The sequence below is a fragment of the Haliotis rubra genome, unplaced genomic scaffold, assembly GCF_003918875.1.
Source record: "Haliotis rubra isolate DU_JTF1 unplaced genomic scaffold, ASM391887v1 Scf677, whole genome shotgun sequence".
Taxonomy (NCBI): domain Eukaryota; kingdom Metazoa; phylum Mollusca; class Gastropoda; order Lepetellida; family Haliotidae; genus Haliotis; species Haliotis rubra.
The window spans coordinates 463,243-479,768 of record NW_025767387.1 but is presented as its reverse complement, the minus strand read 5'-3'; the positions used below and the strand labels follow the sequence as shown (position 1 = coordinate 479,768).

General features: G+C 38.5%; 1 protein-coding gene across 2 annotated transcripts; it reads right to left on the bottom strand.

Annotated features, from left to right (window-relative positions):
- Nucleotides 1-6,519: 6,519 nt before the first annotated feature.
- On the bottom strand, nucleotides 6,520-15,581 carry LOC124257859 (WSC domain-containing protein ARB_07867-like). 2 transcript variants are annotated; one of them, XM_046692004.1, is made up of 6 exons: nucleotides 15,350-15,581; nucleotides 14,078-14,149; nucleotides 12,570-12,662; nucleotides 12,243-12,314; nucleotides 9,798-9,934; nucleotides 6,520-6,838 (listed from the first exon to the last, which is right to left on the bottom strand). In XM_046692004.1, exons 1-6 carry the CDS (start codon nucleotides 15,435-15,437, stop codon nucleotides 6,668-6,670), a joined length of 633 nt encoding a protein of 210 aa, XP_046547960.1. In that variant the 5' UTR covers nucleotides 15,438-15,581; the 3' UTR covers nucleotides 6,520-6,667. The 2 variants fall into 2 exon arrangements, with proteins under 2 accessions (XP_046547960.1, XP_046547961.1); XM_046692005.1 differs by having other exon boundaries at nucleotides 6,679-6,838; nucleotides 9,842-9,934.
- Between the last annotated feature and the right edge of the window lie 945 nt (nucleotides 15,582-16,526).

The following is a 16,526-nucleotide window of genomic DNA, read 5'->3' as shown; positions in this document are numbered from 1 at the left end:
TGCTGGCGCAAGTAAACTCAAAGTAATTTGACAACCTACACCCCAGTGTTAAGAGATGAAAGCATGATTGGGCAATACATTATATATCTCAAATCGTCAACTCGCAAAGAGTCATGTTTAAAGTTTAAAGCATATTCTTACGACCGCTCACAACCCCTCCTTTTTTGGGAAGAACATATATTCAAAACAGCATCAGTCACACTGACATAAAACTCAATGCCACAACCATATGTTTCCACTTGGCATGCACTGAACGGACGTACAAAGAGTATAGAGTTTGTGTTTTGGGATTAACTTCCAAACAAAAACAAAGTAATTATTTTTAAATTGTTTTGAGTATAACTTTCAGGTTGTAGGCATTGTGTACATTTTGCCAAAACAACACAGATATCCTTGACGATGCCGTGTGTGGATTATCATGACCATCATGATTTTGTTGAATCGCACGTTAACGTTGTGTGCAAACAATACACAGCATAGTCGACTGAAAGGCACGTACAGTATCTCTGGTAACATATACACAGTCTTTGAGACTTGGTAGTCACAGACGGCTCCATTTTGAAAATGTATACGACGGGTCGAAGCAACAAGAGCGTATTTTCTTTTGTACGTCAGTATATTTGATCAATGAATTGAGATAGTCACATATCAGTTAGGTTTATATTTACCATTATAATCGAACTTCCTCTAAGATAAAAGATGTCATCACATCGTGATACTGACAAAGAAGTATTCCATATCTTAGAAGTTTGTGACAACACATTGTTAAGTATATACTGAACTATTCTACAAACGCATCAGCCTGTTGTCACTGATCATGGAAGCAAACATTAAACCTAGACCATGCTTGAAGTAATCTATCTATGACAGAGAAATGTAATGCACACTGAGATAAAGTTTTTGTCTTCATTCACCGCGGAAATTTATCCAGGTGATGCGTTTCTAATGTAGTTCAGTATAACAGAGGTTTTCCAAGACTCATTCTTTCATGGGGTAAGACAAAAGATTACATCAAAAAATACAGTTCCATTACTGCTTAAGTTTACATACATATCTCGGGTCTGATTCAGGCTAATGATACCCATTGATCTGCCACGAAGTGGACTTGCATATATAGTATCATCTTGGTAAGCGATGTTAAATATTATAAAAGGCAACGACATTATTTCGGAAGTATTATTCTGCAACAAAGACCTCTGATAAAGCACTTTGCCTCTGTTGTAGTAGAGAACTTGTAAATCTGCATCAACGGCGAGAACAGTTCTTGGTGAGCAAGACTTAATCATACGAATATTCTCCCCACTGTATGTGGCAGAAAAAACATCAGTGTGAGAATTTCCATAAATCAACCTTTGCTTGGTATCCAAGCACAGACTATAAATTTGTACAGTGTCTAGATTTAAAATAGCTGTGCAGTTTGTACCGTTCACAAACAATCGGTATACTCTTGCCTGTCCCAAACATGAGACAAATATTGTTTGTTTTGCATCATCAAGGGTCATACCGATAACATATTTACCCTTGTCTATGATGAGTCTGTTCTTGCCATCTAATGCTACTGAAGCAATACGGTTTGGAGTGGTTGAAGCGATAAGAAGACGCTGTGAAGAAGGCATGAAGACCAGCGCCTTGACATCGCGTTGCTGCAGATGAGGGTGTTTCTCCACTGATGCAGTTTGCAGGAACAGCTGGGATAGAGTGCCCTCAGAATGAGATATCAGCAACATACGTGCTTGTATTTCAGGGATCCTTGCTTTCATGCTGCCACTGCCTTGAGGTAGAAATAGAAAATACAACCGTGGAGTTTTTGGTTTGTGTGAATTAGTAAATAAAATAGAATTAGTTACTGGTAGTTCAGAAAGACATGTGATACAAGCGTTGTGTTTCAAGAGGCGTCATCAAGGTTCTGAACAATTTGTCAACATACGGTAGGATTTTGTCAAATCGGAGATAAACATCCAGAGTGTTACTAAAAGAATATTGATATTGACGAGTCGTCATAACATGTACACAAAATGATTTAAAGTAAATAACTTAAAGTTAAGGTTAAAAAACCAGTTTAATCACACAATTGGATCACTATAACATTGGTCCTCGTATGACCAAAGGCGACAGACACACTGGCCAGCTGACCCTTCCCCTATGATAGCGAGTTCAGAAACATACATAGTGTTTTCAAGTGTAAGTTTACTAATTAGTAAAACACTGTGTGCTACACAAGCAATCAAAAGCATAGACCAATATCAACGACCACATTTGCCAACAAAATTGAATAATGTTTTACCTTTGATATAATACTTCACATTCATTTTCGTCTTCTTTGGTGATATGCTTCTGACGACCACAGTGTTATACAGGTGGCACATCTTAGCTCTTTTCTTGAAGAAGAATGATTTACAACTGGGATCTTTGGCACACTTTATCCCACAACCAACTTTACTGGGACATGGTGAAGACTTGAAAATTTCAGAGGCAGATATCTTCGTTTGGAATTTGAGATTGAATGAGGCTACAGGGAGCTGCTCGCTTTGGGACAACATACCTTGTAGAGACACCATCAATGGTAGGATAGTGAAAAAGCACATCAGCATAGTGACAAACTTACAAGAAGACATGGTTGTCTCCGACTCCTGACCACAGATGGTATGATTTTCAAGTCCGTGGTATGTATGTTAGACAGTATCACGTGAAGCCTCAAAGGAAATCGTCCTCCTTTAACAATCATAAATACATTCTAAATCCACATGCACAGAAGAATTGTCTCAATTACAAGAAACGAAGCTGAAGCAAAACGGCGTGTCTTTTCCTTTAGCATCATGTACATCGTATCTCGAACTATTTCTGTACTTTACATGTTCTTCCTTATGTGGTGCTTGGTTATTTAAATGTAACTTTGACATAATATTTCAGTTAACCTACAGTTAGAATAGGGTTGAAAGGAATCCATTCAAGCCAAATGTCATTTCTGCGGATATGATGGACATTTTATGTTTTCTTTCTCTTTCATTTGCCATTTTGCAAGAATCATGGGTTATTTTGAAGACCAGCATTTAGTATTTATTACACCCTAGTCACTAGTGCTGCATAACTGGAGTCCATGAAAATCCGGGTTAGAATTTGTCTTCAGTAACCCATGCTTGTCTCAAGATGTGACTAACGGGATCGGGTGGTCAAGCTCACTGACTTGGTTGTCACATGTCATCGTATCCCACCTGCGTAGGTGGATGATATCGATGTTGATCACTGGAGTGGCAAGTGCAGACTCGATTAATTACAGTGAGTCAGTGAGTGGGTTAATATTTAACGTCACATCGGCAATATCTCAGTCATATCGTGACGAAACCAATCTATACAATAAAAAGTGAAATGAGAACATTTGACATTGAAATGGAATATATGTACGTTATACTAACCTGTCGACGAAGGACAGTAAAACAACTAGAATATCACAATTACAACTAAAACAAGTTAGGAGAGTTAAAACCGATAGCAGTATTTGGACAATACAATATAAAAACAGGCTGTAGATCGCCGATTATTTACAGACCGCCGACACATAGCTGGAATATTGCTGAGAGCTTCGTTATGCAACAAACAAACATCCTATGTGAGCATGTGCAAGGAACAACATATATTGTGATTAATTTTGTGAATTTAGTAGACATGTCAACCTGTCTACAACTCAAACAGTCTCTTTATTCAGATGGGTTCTCATTTAGTCATCAGTAGTGTAAGAGAAAGAAAATTAACTAAGAATTGTTTATGTCTAAAGTCTTTTACTGATGGAACTTGGTTGGATATGACAATTGACAATATTCATCTGCATACTGTTTGTTTTTTAACTGTATCAACACAATAAATGTTAACTGTCATCAGCTAACTCTAGAGCACTTTCTGACAGCGAACATAGCAATGCTTACGAATTAGTTCGTTCATCGCAGTTTTCATTTTACAACAAAGATGTACATGTGAAATGTGTCAGGCAGGATACTTACATTTGATTAATATGTTTTCTTCCAAGAAAAATACAAAAGAAACAAGTCGTCAGTCACTCCTTGTCCCATATCTGAATATATCATTCTTCCTACTCAGCAATATTCCAGCTTTATGGCGGCGGTCTGTAAATAATCGAGTCTGGACCAGACAATCCATTGATCAACAGCATGAGCATCAATCTGCGCAATTGGGAACTGATGTCATGTGTCCACCAAGTCACCGTGTTGCAATAAATGACTGAGTAAAAGATAAAGTCATCAGAAACGTGTACCCCATTTTTTTAAAGCAAAAGTATTTGTACTTATATCATAATTGCGAGAACAGTTTCTGTTTACTCACCTTAGCCATTTTGCATATTCCACTGACAACCACGTGACCTGTTCACTCGTCACGTAATATGTGACTAAGTTGAGTTGAGTTGAGCTGGGTTTTACGTCACATCGGCATGAATCCAGCCATATAGTGACGGGATCAAACAAGTGCTACAGAATGTAAACCGCTTTTGTCTGTCGTTTTTTAATGGTAAAATGATGAATTGTATTGTATTGGGATGCAATAGAAATGGAAAGGGACACATATCTTCTGTTTTCCAAGTGAAAAGTCAGCTTTAGAAAGGCTTGAACTTACAGGCGTCAATTGCATTTCCCCTTTCGCTCTGCGCAGGCTTTACAATTTGCAAACTGGCATAAAATATAAACTACAGTGCGTCCTATATGTGCGCCTATCCGACAGAAACAAATCTTTATAAACAGTAACAGAATTATTTTACAGAATTATTACGAAATCAGTGTAGCCAAAGGTCCCAATACAGGATCCAAATGTTGAGTGCCCATCTCACGCCTCTCCATTTATTGAAGGCGGAATTATTCTAATTACTTATAGTTATGTTAATTACGAATTTGAATTGTAAATTTTAATTAAAAAGCAAACTTTTGAAACGTTCAACTAAGTTTGGACGTAGTTTATTTCTGTGTATTTTTACCGACCTCTCATGGAAACAATCATGAAGATCGGTTCATTAGATAAATACAGATCACAAACAACACTGTATAACTAATCAACTAGAAGAATGCCACGAACCCGACATGATCCCGGTATTACTTTGCAGGGGAAAAATATAGTGTAACCACGAGTCGCACGAGATGAAAACACGTTCAGCATGTGGTAAAAAAGTGAGTGAGTGAGTTTAGTTTTATGCCGCACTGTAAATAATCGAGTCTGGACCAAAAAATCCAGTGATCAAGGTTAAAAGAAAAAAGTGATGTGGTGCGCATCATATCCAATCACCAATATCATGCATGTATTGAGTTTTACTAATATAGTTGTCCAATAGAACTTCAGACGCATAATACATTTTTAAGGTTATGCCATTTTCGGCTAGATGCCTTCATATTTACATTCAGGTTCAAAACAAGTTGCATCGAAGACGGGTAACAAGCAATTCGATAGTGTCTCCGCTGCACTGGATTCTTCTTCTTCATCTTCACTAGATGTTTCTCTTACATCATGTTAAAAATGACAACCGGAACATGTTTTACTGCTTCAGAATCCATGGCCACTGGCAATTTGTCCGGTACACTGGACAAAGTGGAAGAAATGGGCAATAGGCACACACGACATCATGTCACGTGATACCTGCTTCTGTTCATTAACTGCCAGGTGTTTCCCGATGTAGTAGGAAATACGAGTGCGTTTTGTATCCGTTTATTGCGATTTTACAAACTTATTATTCAGTTTCAATGTTGGAAGGTGACTTTTAGAATGCTTTTGCCCATACACAAATGGCGTTTGTATCAGAACCGTAATCTAAATTCGTGCATAACCTTGATTCGGGGATCGCAGTGATTATCATGCTAACTCGTAAATTAAGTCTCGTATGAAGTCACGAAGCGGTACTTTTGATGTACACACAATGCCAAGCCCCGCTGATAAAAATTTCCGAATCTCTGCATTTAACGTAAATACACTAAATCTAATTGTTCAGCACTGAGACAAAAAGCTCAAGATCACTAATGCCACCAATATCAAATATTATTTATACAAAATGTCAAGTAAATAAGATATGTAGGCACCAACCATGTCACATCTCGTCGTCTACTTTCCTAGGTGTCAATACTTACTGCAGTGGGCTGTCGTATATAGTGAAAAAATGTAACCAACTACGTAGTCCACGAAACAAGGTGACGTCACATTTTGTTGGCACACGAATGGGTGATGATTGAATATGGCTTCGGTAAACAAACGTTTCATCCACGAGTGGAATATTAGGCATTTTCAATTTGCTGAATCATTGAATTAAATGATCAGTGAATATACAAAATGAAATCGTGCATTTAAATATGATTTTCACCGCACTTGCCTTATATCCACGAACCAAGGTTACACAATTGATTCTCATTTAAATACCTGTTAATAAAGACGACGACTGTAATACGTGTAACGTGGCAGGAAAACGAAATTGTCGCTCAGGGTTCAAAATATAAATAGACGGAAATACGAATGCGTTTTTACGTGTTTATTTCAATTCTACAAACATTTTGTTTAAATTTAATCATGGAAGGTGACTGTTAGAATGCTTTTATCCTTTCAAAAACAGCGTTAGTATTCTCATTTAAATACCCGTTAATAAAGATAGCGACTTTAATATGACAGGCAAACTGAAATTGCCGTTTTATACTTCAATTTTCGGAATGTTCAGATCTGAAATCTGATAGATGGACATTCTCCAGGGCCCTCCACATCGAGAGCCTTTATCTCCTTTGCACGGGGATCTGCAGTCTGAGTCATCCACCATTCCGTGTCCCTTGCTGACTTTATCACCACAAAAGCATTGGTCACCAATCTACAACACAAGGAAAGCAATACTAACTACACTAGACGCCAAAAGAAACGTTACCCTCCTACCTTTATGAATAACTGAAAAACTATCAAAGATATGCTAGAAGGTTTTAGTTTACAAGAAAGCTTTATGGAAATCACGAAAAGAATGTCTAAAATGCATTCATATTTTGGTGAAATGCATCTTTTTCAGAAGAGTTAAATTGTCCTATATTCGTCCATGCCGAAATCAACCAATAATAGTGATTTTGATGTTCAAAAGAAAGGTTGAAATAAAATTCTGCTTTGGGACAATGATAAACCATTTAAAGTCACCATTTTTCAACTACTATATCAAGAAACAACTGTTGTAGAGTGTGTAAAATTGTAAAATAATCATTCCTATGACTTCAGTCTCTTAAAACATTTTCTGCTGATTTGCATTAGTGAAAACAAGTAAAACGTATCTTTGATATTGTGAAAAAATATTTAGGAACATCTAAAATTATCTTTTCCATTTTCTGTTTACACATAGCAATATCAATCGCCAAAACGCAGCAATATTCAAGCAGTATTTACATCCATTTCACATGTGGAATGATTCTATAGGGAATAAAGAGAGCCTAGAATACATGATCTGATACACAAGTACGAGAAATATGCCACGATTAACACCTGAAGGGGGAGAAAGAACCACTGGGATGGTGCAGATGGGGTCGACATACAATGCCGTTGCCAACGCCCTCGGGTGCCACCGTATCATGGTTATAAGACATATCTAGGGCTTCAGACAGACTGGGGTCACCGTAGACAGACCAAGAAGTGGACGTCCACGCATCACAACGCCAGCTGAAGATAGGTACCTCCGTCCTTAAGGAAAGAGGGTAACGTTTCTTTGGCGTAGAGTGTACATGGAATGGCAAAACATTTGCTGTTGGGGCCATGTGGAAACCCAGAGTTCAAAGTTTTCACTCTTCTGGTGTTATCACTGCGTTGATTCCCCAGTTGTGTAATTGCTTGAATTTAATTTCAGTCACATGTTTTGGTATGGCACAATGGTTACTTCATCCATTTCACAAGAAACCAGCTCTATAGTGAGTGAGTGAGTGAGTGAGTGAGTTTAGTTTTACGCCGCACTCAGCAATATTCCAGCTATATGGCGGCGGTTGGTAAATAATCGAGTCTGGACCAGGCAATCAAGTGATCAACATCATGCGCATCGATCTGAGCAATTGGGAACAGATGACATGTGTCAACCACGTCAGCAAGCCTTGACCACCCGATCCCGTTAGTCGCCTCTTACAACAAGCATAGATTACTGAAAGCCAATATTCTAGCCCGGACTTTCACGGGTGCACACTATAGTATGACGTCATTTTATAACAACGTTACCACAACATCACATACGTACGTTGTGACAACGTTGTGTATTGACTAAGACAAAACGTTATGCTTCATAGTTTCTGAAACGGTGATGCTATGTAACTTGTCCCTTTTCCAAACATCGTAAGAACAAGAGCGTACATGGATATATCTGTAAGTTTTGCAGTAAACAAGACCGTACTGCAGTATTTATCTATTATATTCCACTTTGGGATTCCCATCCCATAAATATACTGAAGTCACCGTGACGTAATTTCCATTCTTTTTCACAATTCTAATATCACGTCATTGAGCAACGTTATGTCACAATGTAATAACAATATTGAAAATGTACGTTGTGTTAACATTATGCATTTGGCTCTTCACAACCTTATGATAACAACGTTTCTTATAACTTGGTGTCGCGACAGAGTTTTCTGTAAAGTTTTCTCCTTAACCAAGGTGTATACACGAAATTAACTTTCAGATTTTGCAGTTTCAGAAAACACACGACAACAACAACATGCATATGAACGAATAAACATTGAAGTGAATTGCTGCTTTGTTTCTTATGTAGTGTTCACTGCTGGGAATCAAGTCAAAAATGTTTCTACCGTGTATAGTATCCAACTTTTAAAATGCGTTAGCATCAAATAACTTTAACCACGTGGTGGTCGGATTTCCTTCGCTGACCCGACTTTTCGCGGAATCACTTTTGAACTGACACAACTCATAACTGTTAGCATTCCCTTCAGGGCGCTGTGGTTTGTACACCACTCTTCGAAGACGCGACATGATCTCAAGCTGGACAGGTTTCCTCGAATATATTGTGGTAATTTTTTCATTATGTGTTTATATTATGTTCAACTTTATTTCCGAACTGTACCCATGGAAGAATAGTCATATTTCTTTCAGAAATATCAACATCAATGATTATCTTCTTGAAACTGAAGTTCAATAACTTCATGACCGAAGCCTAACAGTTGCATATCAATCAATTGCCACATTGGTGGCCTGCAAAATATAGGAGTCCCACATCTACAGAACTTTAAAACTCTAAGCATTCCGTGTACTGTAAATATACATAGCGTCCACCCATGTAGTCGATGTGCGGAGCTTCACTACTGTAGGCCGAATCGCGAGTTCAGTTTTAGATCACCGAAGAGAGGAGGTGGGGTTCTTTTTGGTTTTACTTCAGGGGTTAACCCTTATCCCACCAAGTGGGTCATTTGAGGCCCGAAGTGCACTTTGATGGTATGCCAAAATTTCATTTCTTTATATAAATGTTCAGTATTCAATGTATTCTTGAAAATTACAATACTGATTGCTGTGAAAAAGTTTAAATTTAATTACTTTGGAATAATTACCATTAATTTTAGAAAGCAAATAGTATTGCATTAACTGCTTTGCCGGGCCTCTGAGGTCACCCCCTCAGCTTCCAGTCAACGCCACTTGATAAAGACTCCTTACAAATACATTGCATAGTAAATGCCAGTCAAACATGAATCGTCGAGCAAACGAAAAGGTAATATAACTCATATCATATGAACATGTGGAAATCAATACAAGTGCAAAACTGAATAGATAACAGGCAGCAAATTAAGTAACTGCAAGATATGTACCTCTGTTCCGAAATGGGTAAATTTGCGTTTAAGACAACACATCCTGCATTTGCCATTTGTCAGCTGGGGTACTTTACATTGGTGTGGAAGTGCACGTGTCCAGCTGTCTTTGTAACATCCAAGGTATTTGTAGGCATCTGCGAAAAAAAGTATTTTTATCAATGAAACTGCACAAGTAATTTTTAATATCAGATGTAATTATAACGTTGTGATATGACTGAACTAAAGACTATTTACTCAAAGTACCTGAACTCTTCAAAATTCACTTTAGTGAAATAGAGAAGCAAAGACATAATGGTAGTTTTGTAGGTATGTTTAAAGTCGGATTGGAGTTTTATAGTGACATCACAGCTGTGGTGATTCCCACAAAGATTCTTACCATTGCCTTGGAACATCGTAGACGTCTGTAATGCAAGGGTCACTGGCGTTCAGGTTGAACATGACTTTAAGGCAAGTTTGTTAACGACGGTTTTACTGTTAGGGAATGACGTGCTTACGCTTTGTGAACACCTGGTGTCATTACTGATTTTCATTGAACCATTCATATAATTTGCATATTTTTCTTCCTTTTACACCAAAGGGAATTGGTTTCTCAGGGAATGGGGACTCTTTTGCACTCAGGTTCTACATTTACAACTGCCATATGTGGACACGTTCCGGTTCAATGGGCCGTGCATAAATGCAATTACACCGGGAAAGTGAATATATGTGAAGGGCATAATTATGTCGTGCCTCTGGTTTCTGTGTCTTGGTTATTCAGCGCTGCACTCGGCATTTTCCCATCTATGTGGGCAATACAAGTACAATAATAGTGAAGGCCATCCTGAGCATTGGTCTACGCAATTGGGAAGCGATGACATGTGTCAAACAAGTCACCTGGTTCCGTCAACCCTCGTTACAAGCAGTGGTTGATGGAGATCTTCACAGGTATAGCACATGCTGATTTTGGGGTGTCTCAGAATGGTTGCATCGATATTAATGGAACTAACTAGGACAGAGTGTAAGTGCAAAGAAGGCATTACTTTGGTAAAGTGAGATACAAAGGCAACTTCACCAGGGGTGACACCAGAAATGGGCTGTTACACATTGAATCCATGTGGGAAATGGAACCCATGTCTTCGGCGTGACGAGTGAACGCTTAAACCACTATGCTAACCCACCACCCCGTTGCTTAAAGAAAACACATACAGTGGTTTATACGATATATATTACATATACGATGTAATAACGTAGGGGATATTTATGAATCACCAACAAATATCTTTCAAATATTTTCATCAACAAATAATATGATAATAAAAATATGTTATAATGTGAAATCTCTTGTATAGGCAATTGTTGTGGTCATGAAAGTCAAGAGTGAATCTCTTCTCATGCATGGTCCCTAATATGGTGATATACCTTCAGTTGTTGGCGACCTATAGCATGGTTTTATATTGTATTGTCTTTGTAAATAAAATAGTTTCAGATTTACATGCTAGTTTTACAACATCTGTGTTACTCTAGTTATTTTACGGTGCTTCAATGACTGGTTGTTCAACAATTCGTATTTATTGTTTACGCACATATTTTTTCGTCACTATATGGCTGCAATATTGCCGAGATGACGTTAAATTTTATCTCACTCACTTATACCACTGACTTCGCTTATTCTTAACCTGCAGTAGACTGTGGCATGACGTCAGGACAACGTGCCCACACATGCCATCTCTGAAAACGATTTCGAAGAGTCTGGGCTATATTGTGTTACACCACTTCCTTCTTGCAACTGGTTTCTCATCTGAGTTTTAGTTCACAAACATTTTATTAATGCCATCGTTCTGACCAATCATGTGGCCAGATCGCCGTCGACCATCAGCGCCAGCTGCTTGTCTGTATCACAATCGGGCATCAGGCCCATGATCTGCTAATTACGAACTCGGAAATATTCTTGGACAGCAGTATTTTGACATACTCCATGTTCAGCCAACTGCAAGCGGTTCATGATCAATAGTGCTGCTTCTTTGATGATTTCTTGATGTTTGGCAAGGTTTTTTGTTTTTTGTTTGTTTTTGTTGTTTTTGTGAACGTAGTAGGTGACAAGTGTCTGTTCCTGTATGTGAACAAAACAAGTCAAATACCCTACTTTTGGATGGTGATCTACAAAACAGGTCATCAGAAGCCAAATACCCTACTTTTGGATAGTGCTCTACACAATAGGTCATCAAAAGACAAATAGCCTACTTTTGGATAGTGCTCTACACAACAGGTCATTAGAAGCCAAATACCCTACTTTTGGATAGTGCTCTACACAACAGGTCATTAAAAGACAAATACCCTACTTTTGGATAGTGCTCTACACAACAGGTCATTAAAAGACAAATACCCTACTTCCGGATAGTGTTCTACACAACAGGTCATTAGAAGAGACTTTCATGAAACGTTCAACATCATATTTTGGCTTACCTGGCTTCCGGTCCGTTGGTATCAGTACATCATTCCTGGAAGATATGTTGTCGCTCATAGCTTCACCTCGATCTGTAGGAATAAACGGAGTGAGAATCGAGATTACTGAATGAGAATACCACTTAGATACGTTTCGAAACAGTGACATAAACCGAGATAGGTACGTTTTGAGTTCTAAGACAAACAAGATATTTCTGAAAATATAGAATTCACACGTGACCTATTTACATGTGATTAAACCGATTTGCCGCCGTACAGCTGGACTAGCTCTGAATGCGGCGGAGTTAAAATATAAACAAACTAGTAGAACACAGGTTTTTTACATACGTATGTTCAGGTTATCCAGCTGCAGTTCCAGTTGCCCTAGTTCTTGTTCCTCCATCCGTTTAAACAGAGAGGGCGGTATGTCGTCTATGTTACCTATGAAGAAACCAGAATAAAGTCAATGGTTGCCTTACTATGCAAGTGTATGGTTTTCTGACAGCGTGATGGTAGTGCCAACCCCACCGTTATGATCTTCAATCACTCACTGCAATCCAGATGTATACATCGTAAAGTCACACAAGTTCGATCGTCATGTTACTTCGATCGCCCATTTTGAATGGTAATTGTCGCAATACGTAGCGATAACTTACGATGTCTGCAGCTTTGATCTTCTGGGGACACCACTTTCATTCGTTTGAACCGGAAAATGTTTGGTGTCAAGTTACCAAATATAAGTTTTAGCTCATTTTCAGCAAACAACTATTTTTTAACCCTAGATCAATAATGTAACTTTATCAGCTCAAATAAAATGTAAACAGTATAAATTTCACACGTTGTAAATTGACAGCACCCCTGTCTTCTGTTTGTTTACGTTGCTGCTCTAATTGTGACATGTCCAGACACGTGATATCCTTGTCAAAATTTAAAACTTTGGAAACAAGTAAGGGCCATTTCTTATAGAAAACTTAAATGCTTTTTGAGAAATTCCGTGAATTTGTACCTGATGAAGTTCGAGCTATTGCCTCATTGATAAATACAACCTTGGCACAATGCACCCACGCTACATGTCAGCACAGAACACATTTACGTTTCTGCCAGCCAGTTCGTGGTGTTTGTGGACATTCTGAGGTTTGGTGCCCCTGTCACGATGAGCCTGAAGAATAACTCCTGCATAATACTTGTATATAAGCTGAATATTTGTGACTTTTCATCGTTTTTAGAAGTATTGAAACATAAAATGAACGTTTCATGGACATAAATACCATAAAATTACTTGGGACTGCTCTAGCTCTGAATTTGACACACGAGATCGTCCTTACAAGTCATCCTGTTTACGCGACAAGCCAGCCAATCATATGTTCGAACTTATGTGACGTAGCTTTCTGGTTCACTTGTGTTGACAGTGAGAGGGCGGCCTTGCCGCGATTGTGAAGAGCAGTACAAATACCGGGATTTTGAAAATGTTTGACATAAATAAACAAGTTTAGAGGTAAGAGATTTGAAAATAAGATTATATGAATATAACTTTGAAAATTCAGTGACAGTTCTTAAGTGATCGAACTTACATGACACAAGGGTACAGTGCGGATTGATGTGGAAATGCCGTTCTCGTGGTAATTTGGAGTATTGGAACTTTGGGCTGTGTGGCAGAAACTGACAATGTAGAAAAGGGTTTGCAATGCACTGTTTGAGTGAGTGAGTAACGTTATACGCCGTTTTAGCAATATCACGACGGGGAACACCCGAAATGGACTTCACACATATTACCCATGTGGGGAATCGAACCCAGCGAATGTTTTAACTATTATAGGCTACCCCACTGCCCCTAATCAAACTGAAGTATGCCTTACCTGTTTTGAGGATGTACTCCTCTATTGTCTCTATCCTTGTCTTGAGTCCATGGACGATTTGCTCCAGGGTCCCTACAAACATGATATCACGTGATTCCAACGACACCCACAATTACAACAATAGCTTGATGGGAGAAATTAAAACCATTCCTGTTTTAAAATATGATAGAGCAAACTGTCTTTGCAGTAAACACGCATATGACAAACTGGCCTATATCAAGACAGTATGATGGTCCCGGTCACATGGTTTTTAGTCAAAAAGGTATAACGAACTCAGGTTATGACAAACTAAACTTCATGTTTCCTTGGACTTTGGGTTTGTCATAACTGGAAGTTTACACGTTCGTTTAACAAATGCATAATTACAGACTCGAACATGTTTTTATTTGGTTAATTATGACATATCAATCATTTCGTTATAAACGAAGGGTAAAACCACAACAAAACTGATACACTCGACAGGAACTCTGCAAATGCAGGACGTTTTTGATAAAATAGAAGACACCATATGGGACCTAAAGCATCAAGGTGACACACATAACCCGGCAATAAAGGAAGGATATTTTTTGGATGACAATTTTATTCCGTCATAGTTAAACCGTTCGCTATAGGCTTTTATACCTGAATCAAGCAAGTGTGAAGGATGTTGTTGTTGCTTGAAGTGTGTAAGAGGTCGCCTTCTGCCTCAGCAATTTTGGTTGGCTTGCCCCTCTTTGGGGTTTGTGTGTGTGTGTGGAGTATGGTAGTACTAATCTAATATTGAAAAACAAAACCACCTTTAGGGTTTGCATTAAAGAGATTAGCAACAAGTTGATACAGCATCGAGTTAGAGTAAGCTAATTGTAAATGTCAGGGCTGCAGATATGGGCCGTATCGGCGTATGTACGGAGACAAACTATGCACTGTACGGTAGTAAATAATTTAGAAAACGTAGCACATACGCACCACAGCATTGATGTACGGTCTTAGAATCATTTACTGACGTATTTATCTGAAAATGTATTGTATTATTGTTTATTGACCTGTTTACACAAGAGTAGCAATGTTGTGGTGCATATATGAAACGAAACACAAGATTACTGATCCGCCATTAATTTCCATTCAATACTCTAAATCGATCCTTAAGCTTTTCCCGTACTCCTATATTGAAAAAATACGGAGTACATACTCCTGATTTTGAAAAAAATATCTGGATTCCTGAATGTCATTCACACTCACGCACGCACGCACTCTTTCATTCACTCACTCACATATTTATGCAACATTTGTTACCTGATGAGTATTCAGATGTCCATCCAACAGGCAACATTCCCAGCAAACAGATGAAGTAGATCATTTCTGGTAACTGGGCGCTTCTCATACTACAGTTCCAGAGGTAAGACTGACCGCAGCTTCAGAGTCTCGAGTGCTACTGCAGGACGTTCCCACACGGCGCCAGTTTTATAGCCAGCATACATGTAGCGTGAATACTGGCTTTAAAACCTACACTACGTCATGGCTTAGAGATCTTATCTGAAGGTGTATTAGAAATTAAAATTCCGAGGATTTTCCCACGCGTGTGAGTTGTACACAACCGTTATGCTCTTTCAAAGCTTTTGTAGTGAAAAGATTGTTAACAGTGTCGACTGTGCATGTTTCACGCAACAACCTTGATAGTAGAGCTGGATCATGGTTTTATTGCATTCATTTTACAAGTTGCATTGTAGTATTGGATGGCGTGTGTTTCCAGTTGTGTTCCAAGAGGGAAATGAACAACACGTGTCACTTCTTGATTTAAAGGTTCGAAACGTGTCTGATAACAAGGCAGTAAATTAAGTAGACTTCAAAGCGAAGGATTTGTGTCAGGGCTGCTGTTCTTCTCAACACCGAACATATCTATCTATCTATCTATCTATCTATCTATCTATCTATCTATCGATCTATCTATCTATCTATCGATATGGCTCGTCATTTGACTGACAATGAAATATATACTAATACGAACATACAATGACATTTACAAACTGGTCAGATGTAAGATATGTTATTGTTCGGATTATACTACCACAGTCAAGTTGATATTCTTGTACTTTTTAGGTACTGAATCGCATCCCTGATTCCAACACACACAGTCAGAATCAGGCACATAATCGCGAGCAAACAAAGTCAGAGATCCAACCCACTCTGTTGTGTTGATGGGTCCCTTTACTTGGATGATGTCAATATTTCATACCGTGGTAAGAATATGCACACATTAGAAAGGCAGCTACAACTCCGCCTTAACCAAATTCAAAAATGGGCCAACGAAAATGGTTTTGAGTTTTCAAAATCCAAAACTAATTGTATGCACTTTTGCCGCAAATACAAACCGCACAAGGCTCCAGACCTATTTTTAGATGGTACTCCAATCAAGGTAGTAGAAGAGGCCAAATTCCTGGGACTCATACTTGAGAGTCTCATGGTATCCCAA

Excerpts from the sequence above, each read along its gene's own strand:
- LOC124257859 (XM_046692004.1), bottom strand. The coding sequence starts at position 15,437 with ATGAGAAGCGCCCAGTTACCAGAAATGATCTACTTCATCTGTTTGCTG. Across the intron at positions 12,315-12,569 it reads GCTGGATAACCTGAACATAC|ATCGAGGTGAAGCTATGAGC; the intron begins GTATGTAAAAAA and ends TTATTCCTACAG. Across the intron at positions 9,935-12,242 it reads ACCAACGGACCGGAAGCCAG|ATGCCTACAAATACCTTGGA; the intron begins GTAAGCCAAAAT and ends TTTTTTTCGCAG.